We start from the raw sequence: 12,732 nt of genomic DNA on the forward strand, positions 1-12,732 counted from the left end.
TCAAAAATGAGTTGCTGTCGAGTCGGCTTTGGAAGTTCAAGTTAAATACGATTTTCCATGTTTATTTTTTGATTTGCACGATAATTACTATGGTTGGAAAGCGTTTTTTCAGAGCTTTCCAACGACGTATCACACATGGGGGGTCACTATTTAAGATTTAAAAGTTGGGGTGGCTGGGGCGCAGGGGTTGGAGGGGGTGCGTCGCCAACTATGTCATTGTGATTCCCCCTCCGAATTACCGAAACGGATTTTGATTTTTTTAAATATCTCGTTTATTTACTAAGATATGGGGGGTGGTAAATTTTCAAATTGTCACCCTGTATGTGTTCGAGATAAGAGAGTCACCTGAGCACCTCAATATGTCTTTTATTTGGCGAGATTCGAAACAATGGTCAAACTATAATTTTGTATGCGATATCACGATCTATCCGATGGCATATTCAAAATTTCTGGTATCCAGTTTAAAGGCAACTTTTATTTTTCAAATGCAATGCCTATATTTTTTAAGATCTTTGAAAAGAGCAATCTAGGATATTATGTTTTGCATTTTGTTGTAAAAATGGTATTTCCCTCGGTATTTCCTTTAAACAAATAAATAAATAAATTTGCTGTATGACAACATAAAGTATGCATACGGTTGATATACAAAACATTGAAAAAATTCGTGATTCACTGCTTAGAAAACTTATTAAATCTAGCATGCCGTGTAACAAAACAGACACTGTGCACCCTGACAGTACACGGTAGGCTAGATTTCATAAGTTGTATGAATTTAAAATAAGTACTTTCTGTATAACTGAATCCCAATGCATCTGTAGTGACTTTACAATATAGCGATCCATTATTATGAATGTCTTCAGCTTTTGATGCACTGTGGCCTAACCTACCTACCTACCTACCTACCTACTATGTTCCAACAAGAAATAATAATTAGATGCATTTTTGACCTTGGATTTCATTTTCTTATCCTTTTGATTTTTTACATGTCTGTATGAAATGCGAAAAAATAGTACTTACGTTGGTTTTTAAGACCTGTATCATTGAACTGTGATCTGCAAAACGATTTAAACAAAATTGAACCTTTTACTAAATCTTTTCTTTTGTTACAGATTTTACAAAACCTAGGCAAAGTTGACAGAACGGCAGATGACATATTTGACGAACATCTCCAGAACTTCACGAGACAACAAAATGCTGCTAACAAACTACAAAAGGAATTCAGCAACTACATTCGTTGTGTAAGAGGTAACAGTAATTATATCTTACGTAGTAGGCCCTTTGCTCCCATGAGTTACCTTTAATAAAAAGGAATAAGTAATTGTGGGATCAAATCCCACGTTTTAGACTGAAGTAGAAAAACGAACAGATTGCCTGCACAGTATATAAAACGAGATACAAAGTTGAGACATTTTTTTTGTGTGATGGTCACCATTTTCATTTAGATAATTCCATATTCACTTTTCAGAAGCTTTAGAATGTGAGACTGTTTCAGATCGAGTGGGTTGGGTAACTTGCATATTATTCCAGATTGAGATTGTTTTGTACCGGGTGACCCAATAAGACTGTTCCTCGGCCATATCTCGAGAACCGTTCGTCATATGACTTAGGAGTATAAAAAAAATTATTGGGTAAATCCGAGGGTAAATCAGTCATGAAGAACGCTGGAAAATATTTTCAAGTTCTAAAAATGACCAGGAGAGGGCGTAACTGCCACCTTAAATTTTATAATTGCATTTTCTTTAAATTTCACATAATAACTAATTTTTTTAGATACAAAAATTATTCTAAAATAAAATAAAAAATCAAACTCTATGGGGTCTTCTCGTCAAGGTAAACAAAATTTTTTCACATTTTTAAAGAGAACCAGTTTATCTATCATTTTCGTAAAAACAAAAACTCAGATATTTCAAAAACAAAGATGGCGTGGAGCGTGAAAACCTCGGTGAAAACCGTTTTTCAAAATCTCGTTCCTAACCTCAAATACTGGGAAAATGAGATTAATTAATTAATTAATAAAAATGCTTAAATTGTATCTAAATTTACTTTTTACGTATTTCCGGTATTTGTCGATGGCGCGAAAGAAAAGCACCCTACACTTTTAGGTAGGCCTTGGAAAATTAAACAAATGAAACACGACGCATTATAAAATAAAATAATAACAGCCGTCATTTATAAATTATTCTGCTGTGTGTTAAGTTTGTTAAATTTGTAATCTTTTCTAAAATGCCGATTTCTAACCAAGAAGCATTTAATATGCTGACGATATATTTTGAGTATTTTCAAAATGCGACCATCGTTGCCCGCATCTTCTATTTGCGTTATCCGAATCGACCACGAACCATCGCCGCCAGCATATTAAATGCTTCTTGGTTAGAAATCGGCATTTTAGAAAAGATTACAAATTCAAAAAACTGCACCTTCTGAATGTAAACACAGCAGAATAATTTACAAATGACGGCTGTTATTATTTTATAATGCATCGTGTTTCATTTGTTTAATTTTCCAAGGCCTACCTAAAAGTGTAGGGTTCTTTTCCAAACAATCTTTCGCGCCATCGACAAATACTGGAAATACGTCAAATAAGATACAATTTAAGCATTTTTATTAAATAATTAATTAATTAATCTCATTTTCCGAATATTTGAGATTAGGAACGAGATTTTGATAAACGGTTTTCAGTGACCTCTTTGGGTGATATTTGGCTACTTTTTCATAAAGAAAAAGTCATATCATTCCATTTGATTTTTTTAGGATTTTGGATTATAGTGTCAAAACTAGCCTTCTGGCGGAGAAGGATTCAACTAAATTAACTATATTATGGTTGATTCTCATTGCCCAAGGAATGCTCTTTTCAACCATACCAAATTTGTTAAAATCGGTCAAACGGTTAAGAAGTTAAAGCAGGTTATTGTAAAAACAATTGAACGCCCCACGCCATCTTTGTTTTTGAAATAACGGAGTTTTTGTTTTACGAAAATGATAGATGAACTGGTTCTCTTTAAAAGTGTGAAAAAAGAATGTTTAGTTTATTATGCGAAATTTAAACAAAATGCAATTTTAAAATTTAAGATGGCTGTTACGCCCTCTGGTGGTCATTTTTAGAACTCGAAAATATTTTCCAACGATTCTTCATAACCGATTTACCCAATAATTTTTTTTATCCCTAATGCCCGTTTGCACCGACAAATTTAAGCGGAGCTTAGCTTAAGCGTCCCTTAAAATCCATGGTAACGATTATTGAGACAATGGTTGTCATGGATTTTAAGCTACACTTAAGCTAAGCTCCGCTTAAATTTGTCGGTGCAAACGGGCATAAGTCTTACGATGAACGGTTCCCGAGATATGGCCGAGGAACAGTCTTATTGGGTCACCCGGTACGTTGAATGCCTACTACTAATATAGCGGGTGATTCAAAATAAATAGTTTAAATTAAAAAAAAATTAAGAGAAAAATAATAATAATAATAATCTTTATTCCAACCTAGATACAAAACTCCAAACTCAACAAAAAATCAAAAATTATATAAAGTATAAATTAAGGCAGTGCGAAAATAAACGAAAACTTAGCTTAAAGATAATGTACTAGATGAAATAATACTACACCAGTAAGAGTAATGAGAATAAAATTATTACAAACGCCATACACACGTATAGAAATCTAAATAGAGATCAACAGATATAACTATTTAAATTTAATGAACATATTGAAACATTCATTTTAAAGGCGTACTATCAAGCGCAACATGTTTAAAAGATACTCATATTTGACTCGGTTGTGCTTATTGTAATTCAACGAAAAATCTACCTACCATGTTAGTGGAAGTTGCCGAAGAACGTAGCCCCAAGAAATTAAGTCGGAAATTATCTAAACAAGCTGGTGGGTAAATCAATAGGTATGAGTGATAAAATCCATTAAATTTAAATTGATCCTCCACTGCTTTTAAATAAATGACATTTGGTATGTTACCAACTTTATAAATGTTTAGTTTTGCGGGAAATTCAAACTGTCTGCAGCCATTTTGGATCAGCCAGTGTAAAGCGCAGGCCAAATTGCCTAAATATGGTAAGCCCGGATCAAACTCCCAAACTAACCATGCACCCCGGGCCAACTGGATAAATATAACTTCGCGTCCCAGGGCAAACTACCTAAATTACGCGCCGAGATTACCCAGGGCCAGTGCCATAGTGTCTACGTTGATTGTCTGTGATAGTGTCCGCAGCTCGGTCCGCAGGCACAGATGGTTTTATCAAAATTGCGTTAAAACAACAGTATGATATTAATTTTTTTGCTGCGGGTGGGTTAAACCTTTGGAGAACGGGGCTTTTGTTACGTTTTAGATTGGAGCTTCGCGTAATAACACTTTTGGTGGTCAATGGATTAAGTATTCGGAATCGGTTTTCTCCTGCTTTAAACAAATATAATATACTTAAGTAACTGACATACGTAAACTATAAATTCCTAGCGTTTCTGGACACACCTTATCTTACCGTTACCTATTTTTATTTATAGAACTTGCGTACGAAATTTTGTTAAGACGGACTTTCGCTGAATTAATTTGAACGCGATTATCCGTTATTACTCAATTTTTATGCTTCCGAAAATATTGGGTTCGTTTCGTTTTTGTAAAAGTAGGTACCTACGCCTTTTGAGGACCGGATGGCCACGAAATTGATTTAATTAGAATGTATTGCATTCTACACTTTAACAAGTGTTAATTTAATATGTTTATTATTTAATGACAGGGACAACAAAAGCTCTATAATTGTTTACTTGCGATTGCTTAAATTGAAGTTTAAAGCTCCACACAATACAGCTGAATGACTACCGACTTAACTAATAAGTAGTTCATTTGTTACTTAAATAACCGTAACATCCTTTCGTATTGCTCAATTTGATTTTAATTTGCCTGAATTATTGTACGGATATTAATTTTTTGCATCACTAATTCTTCATAATAGTAGGTATACACATTTTCAAGTTCACTTTAAGTCTAAGTATACATATCGTTGGACATGTAGTTGTTTAACTTTTCCTTGCAAGTGTAAATAAAGATCACGACGATGCAGGAAATACTACTTTCCTTTTAAGGTGTCGACCTCAATTCGATCACTTTTATTTACAGGTGAAAAATGGTGTCAATTTGGTAGACATCCATGTTTGAATTGTCCGTAACTACTTATCAAATGTACCATCACTGCGAAGAAAGTATTGGTTGTGTGCTATTGCTAATTGTCCAACCGAAAGCTTTGTTAAGGTTCATTTTACATTCACATTTCTGTTGGACGCTACCTAAATCACGCAAGGAACGGATCGCACGACATTTAGACCTCATCATCATTCGCAAAATAACCATGGGCGTACGCAGGGAGGGGCAAGGGGGGTAGCTGCCCCTCCCTGACCTGGCCACAGGTTACATTTATGTGTTAAAAAATATCTGTAAGAATTGTCTTTGTTGGCTTCTAATTCAAAACCTTTTCTTTTGAGATTTAAGCAATGAAAGAGGTTTTAAGCTATAAATTAGGGTACCGATCCCGAAAATCGCTGTCCCCATGCCGAGCCCCATGCCCATCCGATTACTCGGCACACCGGCACCTGTACAGCTACTAGCTAGGCGCCAGCCCGGCTCGCCTGCCGTCGGGCTGAGCGAAGCTGTTATCGTTCAGTAATCGCGCGTTAACACAAACCACTGTGCAGTGGTGCCAGTGATGTTCCGTCTACCGATTTTTCGGTAGATCTACCGACTTGCCTAAAATACTACCGATATACCGAAATGGCCTTTATACGAGCCTATCTATTTTTGCCCCGTGTTTTTTTTACATATTTAATACAAAATTAATTGATATAAAAGCGGTAATAACTAATATTTTGAGATATAATAATTTTGAAGACGTTTTTAGTAACTATTACTTACCTACTAAAAATAAAAATGTATATTATGTGTTTCATTAAACATTTTTTTTCCGTCAATTTTAGTTTTTGCCCCTCCCTAGACCAAAAGCTGCGTACGCCCATGAAGATAACCACCGTAATAATTTATTCGAAAGAACATTGCTCTTTAGCTTATTTTTAGCGCATTTTTTTTAAGTTAAACACACCTTCTACCAACCGCAGTCCTCCTCCTCGACCCCTTATCGTGATCGGATATATTCTCTCTATATCTCCAGAACGGATTGTCGGAAGAGGATACTCACAAATAGTCTAAGCGGTATAACCGAAAAAAAGGCCATTTGGAGGCTATTAGTGCAGAAATTGTGAAACTTGGCAGGATTGTGATTCATTAAAAAGCATTTAATTTGACCTGAAGCACATTCGTTTTCGACCACCCCCAATCTAAGATGGCGGCCATTAAAAAAAATTCCAAAATATTTTTTTAATTAGCTCTGAGAGCTTATTCTTGAACTCGTCATGCCTAATAAACACAAAAATAATAAAATTAGACTCGTTGCAGACTTCGTTTTGACTATACGGCCGCCATATTGGATTTAAGCTCAATCTCGAACTTTGGCCTGCAAAATAAGCGGTGCTTGGTATCGTTATGTAGTATTTTGAGGTTGGCAAGCTCAAATCTGATGTCAAAATTCCAATCGTGGGACTTCAGAGGGTAATAGGGGTGTAAAGGGGGTCACATTTCAACGAAGACTACTCTAGGAGCTATAATGATTTTGCAGAATAATTTTGTCTGCGGTCCAACACTGTCCACTATTCTTAACAAAATATAAACTTTATACATTTATTTAACTCTTGCGATGACTCCCCCGTCCCCAATTCTGTCCATTTAAAAGTCAAATTCAACTTTGGACATCGAGCATTTGTATTCTGCGATCTCGGAGTCGGAATACTATTTAACGACCGCAGACAAAATTTATTCTGCAAATCATTAATAGCTCCTAAGATAGTCTCCGTTGAAAAGACTGACAATCTTCGTCAAATGCACTTGTACTTTAAATACTATTATTTTTGACCTCGCCTACACTCCCACAAGGTGGAAGCAGCGTTCAGGCATTGAATATCCAACTCCTCTATTCAATGGTTCAGGTCTCCCGCTACAATGCATCGACCGAGAGTGGTATCCCTCAATTCTATTGTTATGCTATCAAGATTTTCTAATATCTGCAGCTCGTTGTTCGCCGGAAAGAGGAAGACCGTGATCCCTTCTATATCTTTACATAATTACGCCCAGTTTCTTTCTGGATGTGCGGGCTTCTATTTCTCACTGCAATTGTGAGGATTTTTTAAGCCAAATTGTCTCATCAAAACAACAGCCCATGAAATGACGGCAATCAACATCGTCCAAACATGCGGTGTAAGAACACAATTTCAATCCAAAAAAACATGTGTACCGTGCTTTGGGACAGGAAAGGTGTATTCGTCAGCGCAATGATGACTTAGGACACCGTCAAAACAATAGCATTGCAGTGGTTGTCAAACTAGCCGGAAAATTCCTATGATGACGGTATAGAAAAGCTTGTTGTTCGATATACCTAATCGGAAATTATGTGGAAAATTCTTTAAAGTGTGGGTTTCCATGTCACAATAAAATCGTTACTGGTTTTTGTAATACCTCAAACCGGTACTAACTTAAAAACACTCGTAATTTATTGCTTCTATATGAGACAACGAAGTTTGCTTAGAGACTAACAAATTATATCCACAACCTCTATTTATATAGAAACTTCACTGGGAAAACTGCCAAACGCATTTTCTAAAAATGATTTTAGACTTTATAGCTTTCGCTACATTTAGTGAGTTATAGGAGTAGTTAATCTATTTGCGGGCCATTTACAATTCGCAGCCCTAGAATTGCATTATGCACACTTCACAAAAATAAGCTGTATATGGCAAACCACTCTGATCTGGAAACTACGATTATTATCGGACGAATCCAAATGCGTCACTGAAGTATCCCTTAATAAAAGAAGTAGTTAAGCAAACTGTAGAACACGTAGGAGAAAACGTGTGTAATTTTGAGTCTTTGAGATAATAGGGTTAATAATCCGTTATTGAAAACAAATGAAATTAATTCCAAGGGCATTAAAAGCAAAATAATAATGGGCGCAGCACGTTCTAAGCGCCTTCTCTCAAACAGTTACCTAAATAAAATAAATAGATAAATCAAACGCAGGAAACTGCTAGCTCGAATCTTTCACGCTGAATTATAAACAAAATGGAGTAGGCCGAGTAGGTAAAAGAAATATTAAATGATTCCCGACTCGTGTTTTCGTGGACATCAAATAAAGTTCTTAACAATTGTTTAATACGCGTACACTTCGTAAACTAATAAACCGATACAACGAAATATCGAAAGATCCAATGAATATCCAACTCGGATATTCAATACCCGAGTTCGATATTCATTGGTATTACATTCAATTTTAACGATAATTTATTTTAATCTTACAAAATACATCAAATTCATGTCTTGATGGGCATTGAGATAATGCTCTTAATATTGTTCCCAATGATCTTGATGCATACAAGTATATAACGATTTTGACATGTTTTGATCAAAATGCATGTGGTCGCCAGAAATGCCTCTAGTCTTTCTTTTTCTCAACTACCTTGGTGCATAAATAACGATTTTGACTTATTTTGATGAAAATCCATGTGGCCTCAGAAAAATAATTTAACATCTTTGAATCACACACATGCGGTTATCAAATGTGATATCTCTATACCACAGAGAAGAGTTATATTGAATTATTACACATCTAAGAGTAATAGGGAATAATGTAGCGAAAGTCCGAACTCGATACATGACCTAGGGAATGAAATATTTTGATTTCTATTATATTTAGTCCGCAGTTTTTCCTGTTCCCGATTCGCTCGAAGTCCTATAACGTTTGTTCCTGTTGAATCGGCTTCCTGAAAATCAATAGCGTCCGTCCTTAATGTGCAAAGTATACCCGTACACCAAATTTCAACACAATCGGCCACTTTTAAAAAGAGTTAGAGCGCACACGGACGGACGGGCGGACAATAATGCAAAACTATAAAGGACATGATCCTTAATAAAAGTGAATCAAATGAATATAAAGATCAAATCAGCACTTATGTGTAAATCAAAATTATTCTTCATATGATGGAAGAATTGATAGTAGATGTCTTGTTTATCGGTGGTAATCTTAAGATGTAGAAACATGTAGGTAACGACGCGACGTAAAGAGAGTTATAGTCATAGATGATAAGAAGCTTCAAAGATGAAACGGAGGAACGTTTTCAAACACGTGTGACGTGATTTGACTAATACTCGGACTAATAACTTGATCATAATTTGATTAGCACCTTGGTTAAGAACTTGCTAGCGGGGCTCTTCGTAAAGCTGTGCAAAAATAAAAACTTTTTTAAACGATAACAATCACTACCCCATCTTTTAAAGCACAATTCGTAACCTTAAGACTGCTTTCACATTGGCGATTCTTAACCGCGCTTCTGAGTCGCGCCGCTAAAATTGCCAATGTGAAAGCAGTCTAAAAATAGAAAATTATGAACCCAATTCTTAAGGTATTCACTATTTAAAATTAATATTCACTCTAACATTCAAATTCATAAGTCCACATTTCGACAATATGATGAAGATGTCGATTCTTTAAAGTTTTTTGTTAGGTACTATTTAAATGAGAAAAGGTTAATTCCGAAGTTAATTCTGTTTACTCTTAAAGGCATGGTAATGAGTTGAACATACAAATACAAGAAAAATTCATGTAAACTTTAACTGTAATTTAACTAGATATGCTTTTAGTAAAAGCAAAGGTATTGCATATTGTAAACATCAGATTAATGTGCGCATGCCCAGGTTGCGCAATATCAACTGTACTATTTATCGAGATATTGTTTTGAAATTTTAATCACATATGCTTCTGTTAAAGGCAAACATATCGGATATTGTAAACATTATTACGATTTTACGATTAAATTATTATTATTATTATTAGATGTGCGCATGCGCAGTCAGTGCCAACTTCCTTATTTTTAAAGATATATCGTTGAAACTTTAACCATAGATGCTTTAGTAAATAAAAACATATCACATGTAGTAAAAGTCGAAAACTACAAATGTGATTACCAACGGCAAACACGTCGCACATACCTAGTGAAAATCAAATGCGCGCATGCGCAGACTGCAAAATACTTTTTTTACAATATAATTCGTGATAATGTAACGGCGTGCCATCAAAAAAGGACGCCTGTCCGTTCTCGTGTCCATCATTCCGTCGATCACTACCTTGGTGTTAAGAATTCGCATCGATTGCGGGGATTTGCAAGATGATAATTTATGTAGGTACTTTAGTTGCGCAGCTAAAGTTAAGTATGTGAAGTAGAGTAAATCCATATTCCAGTCCCTCAGACGACCTTTTTCATAACTTGGCTGCAAAGAATTTGTGATTTTTGGTAAGCTGTTTGGCGGAAAAAGGTTTTTTACATTCCATATTTACTATCGTGCAAAGTATTGAGGAGAATTGATTTTTATTTGATATTGATCTTATGTTCTTTAAGCGTTAATTCGTGTGCTTTTTTGTCATTATAAACGTTAACTGTGCATATTGAATATATAGGTAAATGTTAACATGTTTCTCTTTCTTTTACAGCTATACAAATAGCATCAAAATCATTATTGGAATCTATAGGAGAAATTTATGAAAGTCAATGGTCTGGACACGATTTACTATTTATGCAAACACAATCTGTAGATATGCTATGGCAAGACTTCAACCACAAATTGGCCGATCAAGTTTTGATACCACTCAATACGTACCAAGGGCAATTTTCAGAAATGAGGGTAATTATACGCTTAAACTACATACTTATTTCAAATCGCATTCACGCATGCTTTCTTTTTTCATATAGGTACCTATGTTGTGATTATAATTTTTCATTTCAGAAAAAAATAGATAAAAGAGGACGCAAATTAGTTGACTATGATAGCCAAAGGCATAACTTTCAGGCTTTGCAATTAGGCATGACTAAAAAGAGAGACGATGTGAAATTAAATAAAGGCCGCGAACAGTTGGAGGAAGCGAAAAGGACTTACGATATGCTAAATTCGGAATTGCATGATGAATTACCAGCTTTATACGATTCAAGAATACTTTTCCTTGTAACAAACTTACAGTCCTTATTTAGTGCCGAGCAGGTGTTTCATACTGAGAATGCAAAGGTAAAATGCTTACTTCTACTATGTACTTACTTATTAACTTTAAGCCAAATTTTACATATAGTAGTAGGTGTGCTTTCATTTTTTTATCTTACTTAATTGAACAGTAGGTAATTTTTTAAGTATAGCTTGTATTTGATATGCTTCAGTGACAAAGAAGTGATTAAAAGTAAGATAGTATGGTGGAACGTCAAATGTGTGCTTATTGAAGCCTTCGATATGCAAATTGAGCGCTACAGCTTTTGGGTGAACAACAAATCGTGAGTGCAACTAATTACAGCAACTTGCATGTCTACATTCGCACTTGCTTTGTGTAGTTATATACTGGCATTCATAAAGATCAGTATCGATGGTAATGATATGGTGTCAAATAGTAATCGCCCAATTCAAAAATACCTGCATGTGTAAATATAGTTCACCTTCATATATGACAAATTGAGAGCTGTGAACGTTTTATTATCATTGAACGAAAATGTTGAGCAAAAGTTAATTAGTATCAACTTCCAAATTGAACGTTACTTTTGTAATATAAGTATTTTAAAAGCGACGTTAATAGTTATTTTATATATATCGTAGAAACGGATGATGTATCCCATTTTACAGGTAAAGCAGTCGCACTATTTGACGCATCGATAACTCTTTTTCTCAATGTTTTCATTTTAAATGCTTTCATGGCACTGGAACGCGTTCATATATTTTGACATAAGGCATCATTAAGAAATGATTACTAATTTCCAAAGCAAAATTTGTATTAAGATTATGTTGATGCAACATCGCCCTAAAATGAATGGTAAGGTAATTCATATCTACTTCTGTCACCATCTGCTTTCAGTCTCTAAAGCTCTGGGCATGTGATAGTATGCATTGATTTATAGTCAACAACATACCATCTCTATGTTTCTGTCCACCGGATACGTGGTGTAGTTTCAGTTGTAAAGCATCTTCATTTTCAAATTTGTTAAAATACTGCCAGTGGCTCAGTTAAAGTCAGAACTATTAAGGCGGTATCATGCATGTGTTTGGAAGTCAGAAACTGATAGGAGGTGTAGTATTCATCATGCCAAATGTAGGTCAGGAGTTAATGACTCAAAATGCTACATCATGGGCTCATTGCCAGAAAGTTTGTTCGCTTGGGTTTAGACTTGTGAAAGTAGGATTGTCTTGCATAAAGCCAAACCCAAAAAACTGAGAGTTCACTGTGATAGGGGAGGTGGTCTATATTTTTATATTTACCCATTTCTGTTCAATGCAGGGTGGGTTTTTTCAAATGGGGATCTGACCGGCGAAGATAAATTATTGAATTAGATGGGCGCAAGGATTACAGTTTTATGAGAAGATTTTAATATACTCTTTGCTTTTTGGGAAAAATGCACTTCTAACTATAATAGATATTTTTGGCGCATCCTTGTGGATTCCGTCCGCCCAACCGTCCATGTGAGGGCCAAGATCTCGGGTCTGAAAAGTCGTAGAAGGCTTGTTGTCTCGTTCAATAGATATAGATCTCCCATTATAGTGCAGCAAGAAGCAGTGGCGGACTGGCAAATTGAACTGGCTCGGGCAACCGAACAGCACCGGCCACA

General features: G+C 35.4%; 1 protein-coding gene across 1 annotated transcript; it reads left to right on the top strand.

Moving 5' to 3' along the window:
* The first annotated feature begins 1,116 nt into the window (after positions 1-1,116).
* Positions 1,117-11,320, top strand: LOC116164403 (bridging integrator 2-like). Its single transcript, XM_031478581.1, has 4 exons — positions 1,117-1,245; positions 10,587-10,777; positions 10,880-11,155; positions 11,302-11,320. The coding sequence occupies exons 2-4, from the start codon at positions 10,670-10,672 to the stop codon at positions 11,302-11,304; spliced, it is 387 nt and encodes a 128-aa protein (XP_031334441.1). The 5' UTR covers positions 1,117-1,245; positions 10,587-10,669; the 3' UTR covers positions 11,305-11,320.
* Positions 11,321-12,732: the final 1,412 nt, after the last annotated feature.

The sequence above is a fragment of the Photinus pyralis genome, unplaced genomic scaffold, assembly GCF_008802855.1.
Source record: "Photinus pyralis isolate 1611_PpyrPB1 unplaced genomic scaffold, Ppyr1.3 Ppyr1.4_LG2, whole genome shotgun sequence".
NCBI classification, from domain to species: domain Eukaryota; kingdom Metazoa; phylum Arthropoda; class Insecta; order Coleoptera; family Lampyridae; genus Photinus; species Photinus pyralis.

Excerpts from the sequence above, each read along its gene's own strand:
- LOC116164403 (XM_031478581.1), top strand. The coding sequence starts at position 10,670 with ATGCAAACACAATCTGTAGATATGCTATGGCAAGACTTCAACCACAAA. Across the intron at positions 10,778-10,879 it reads GGCAATTTTCAGAAATGAGG|AAAAAAATAGATAAAAGAGG; the intron begins GTAATTATACGC and ends TTTTCATTTCAG.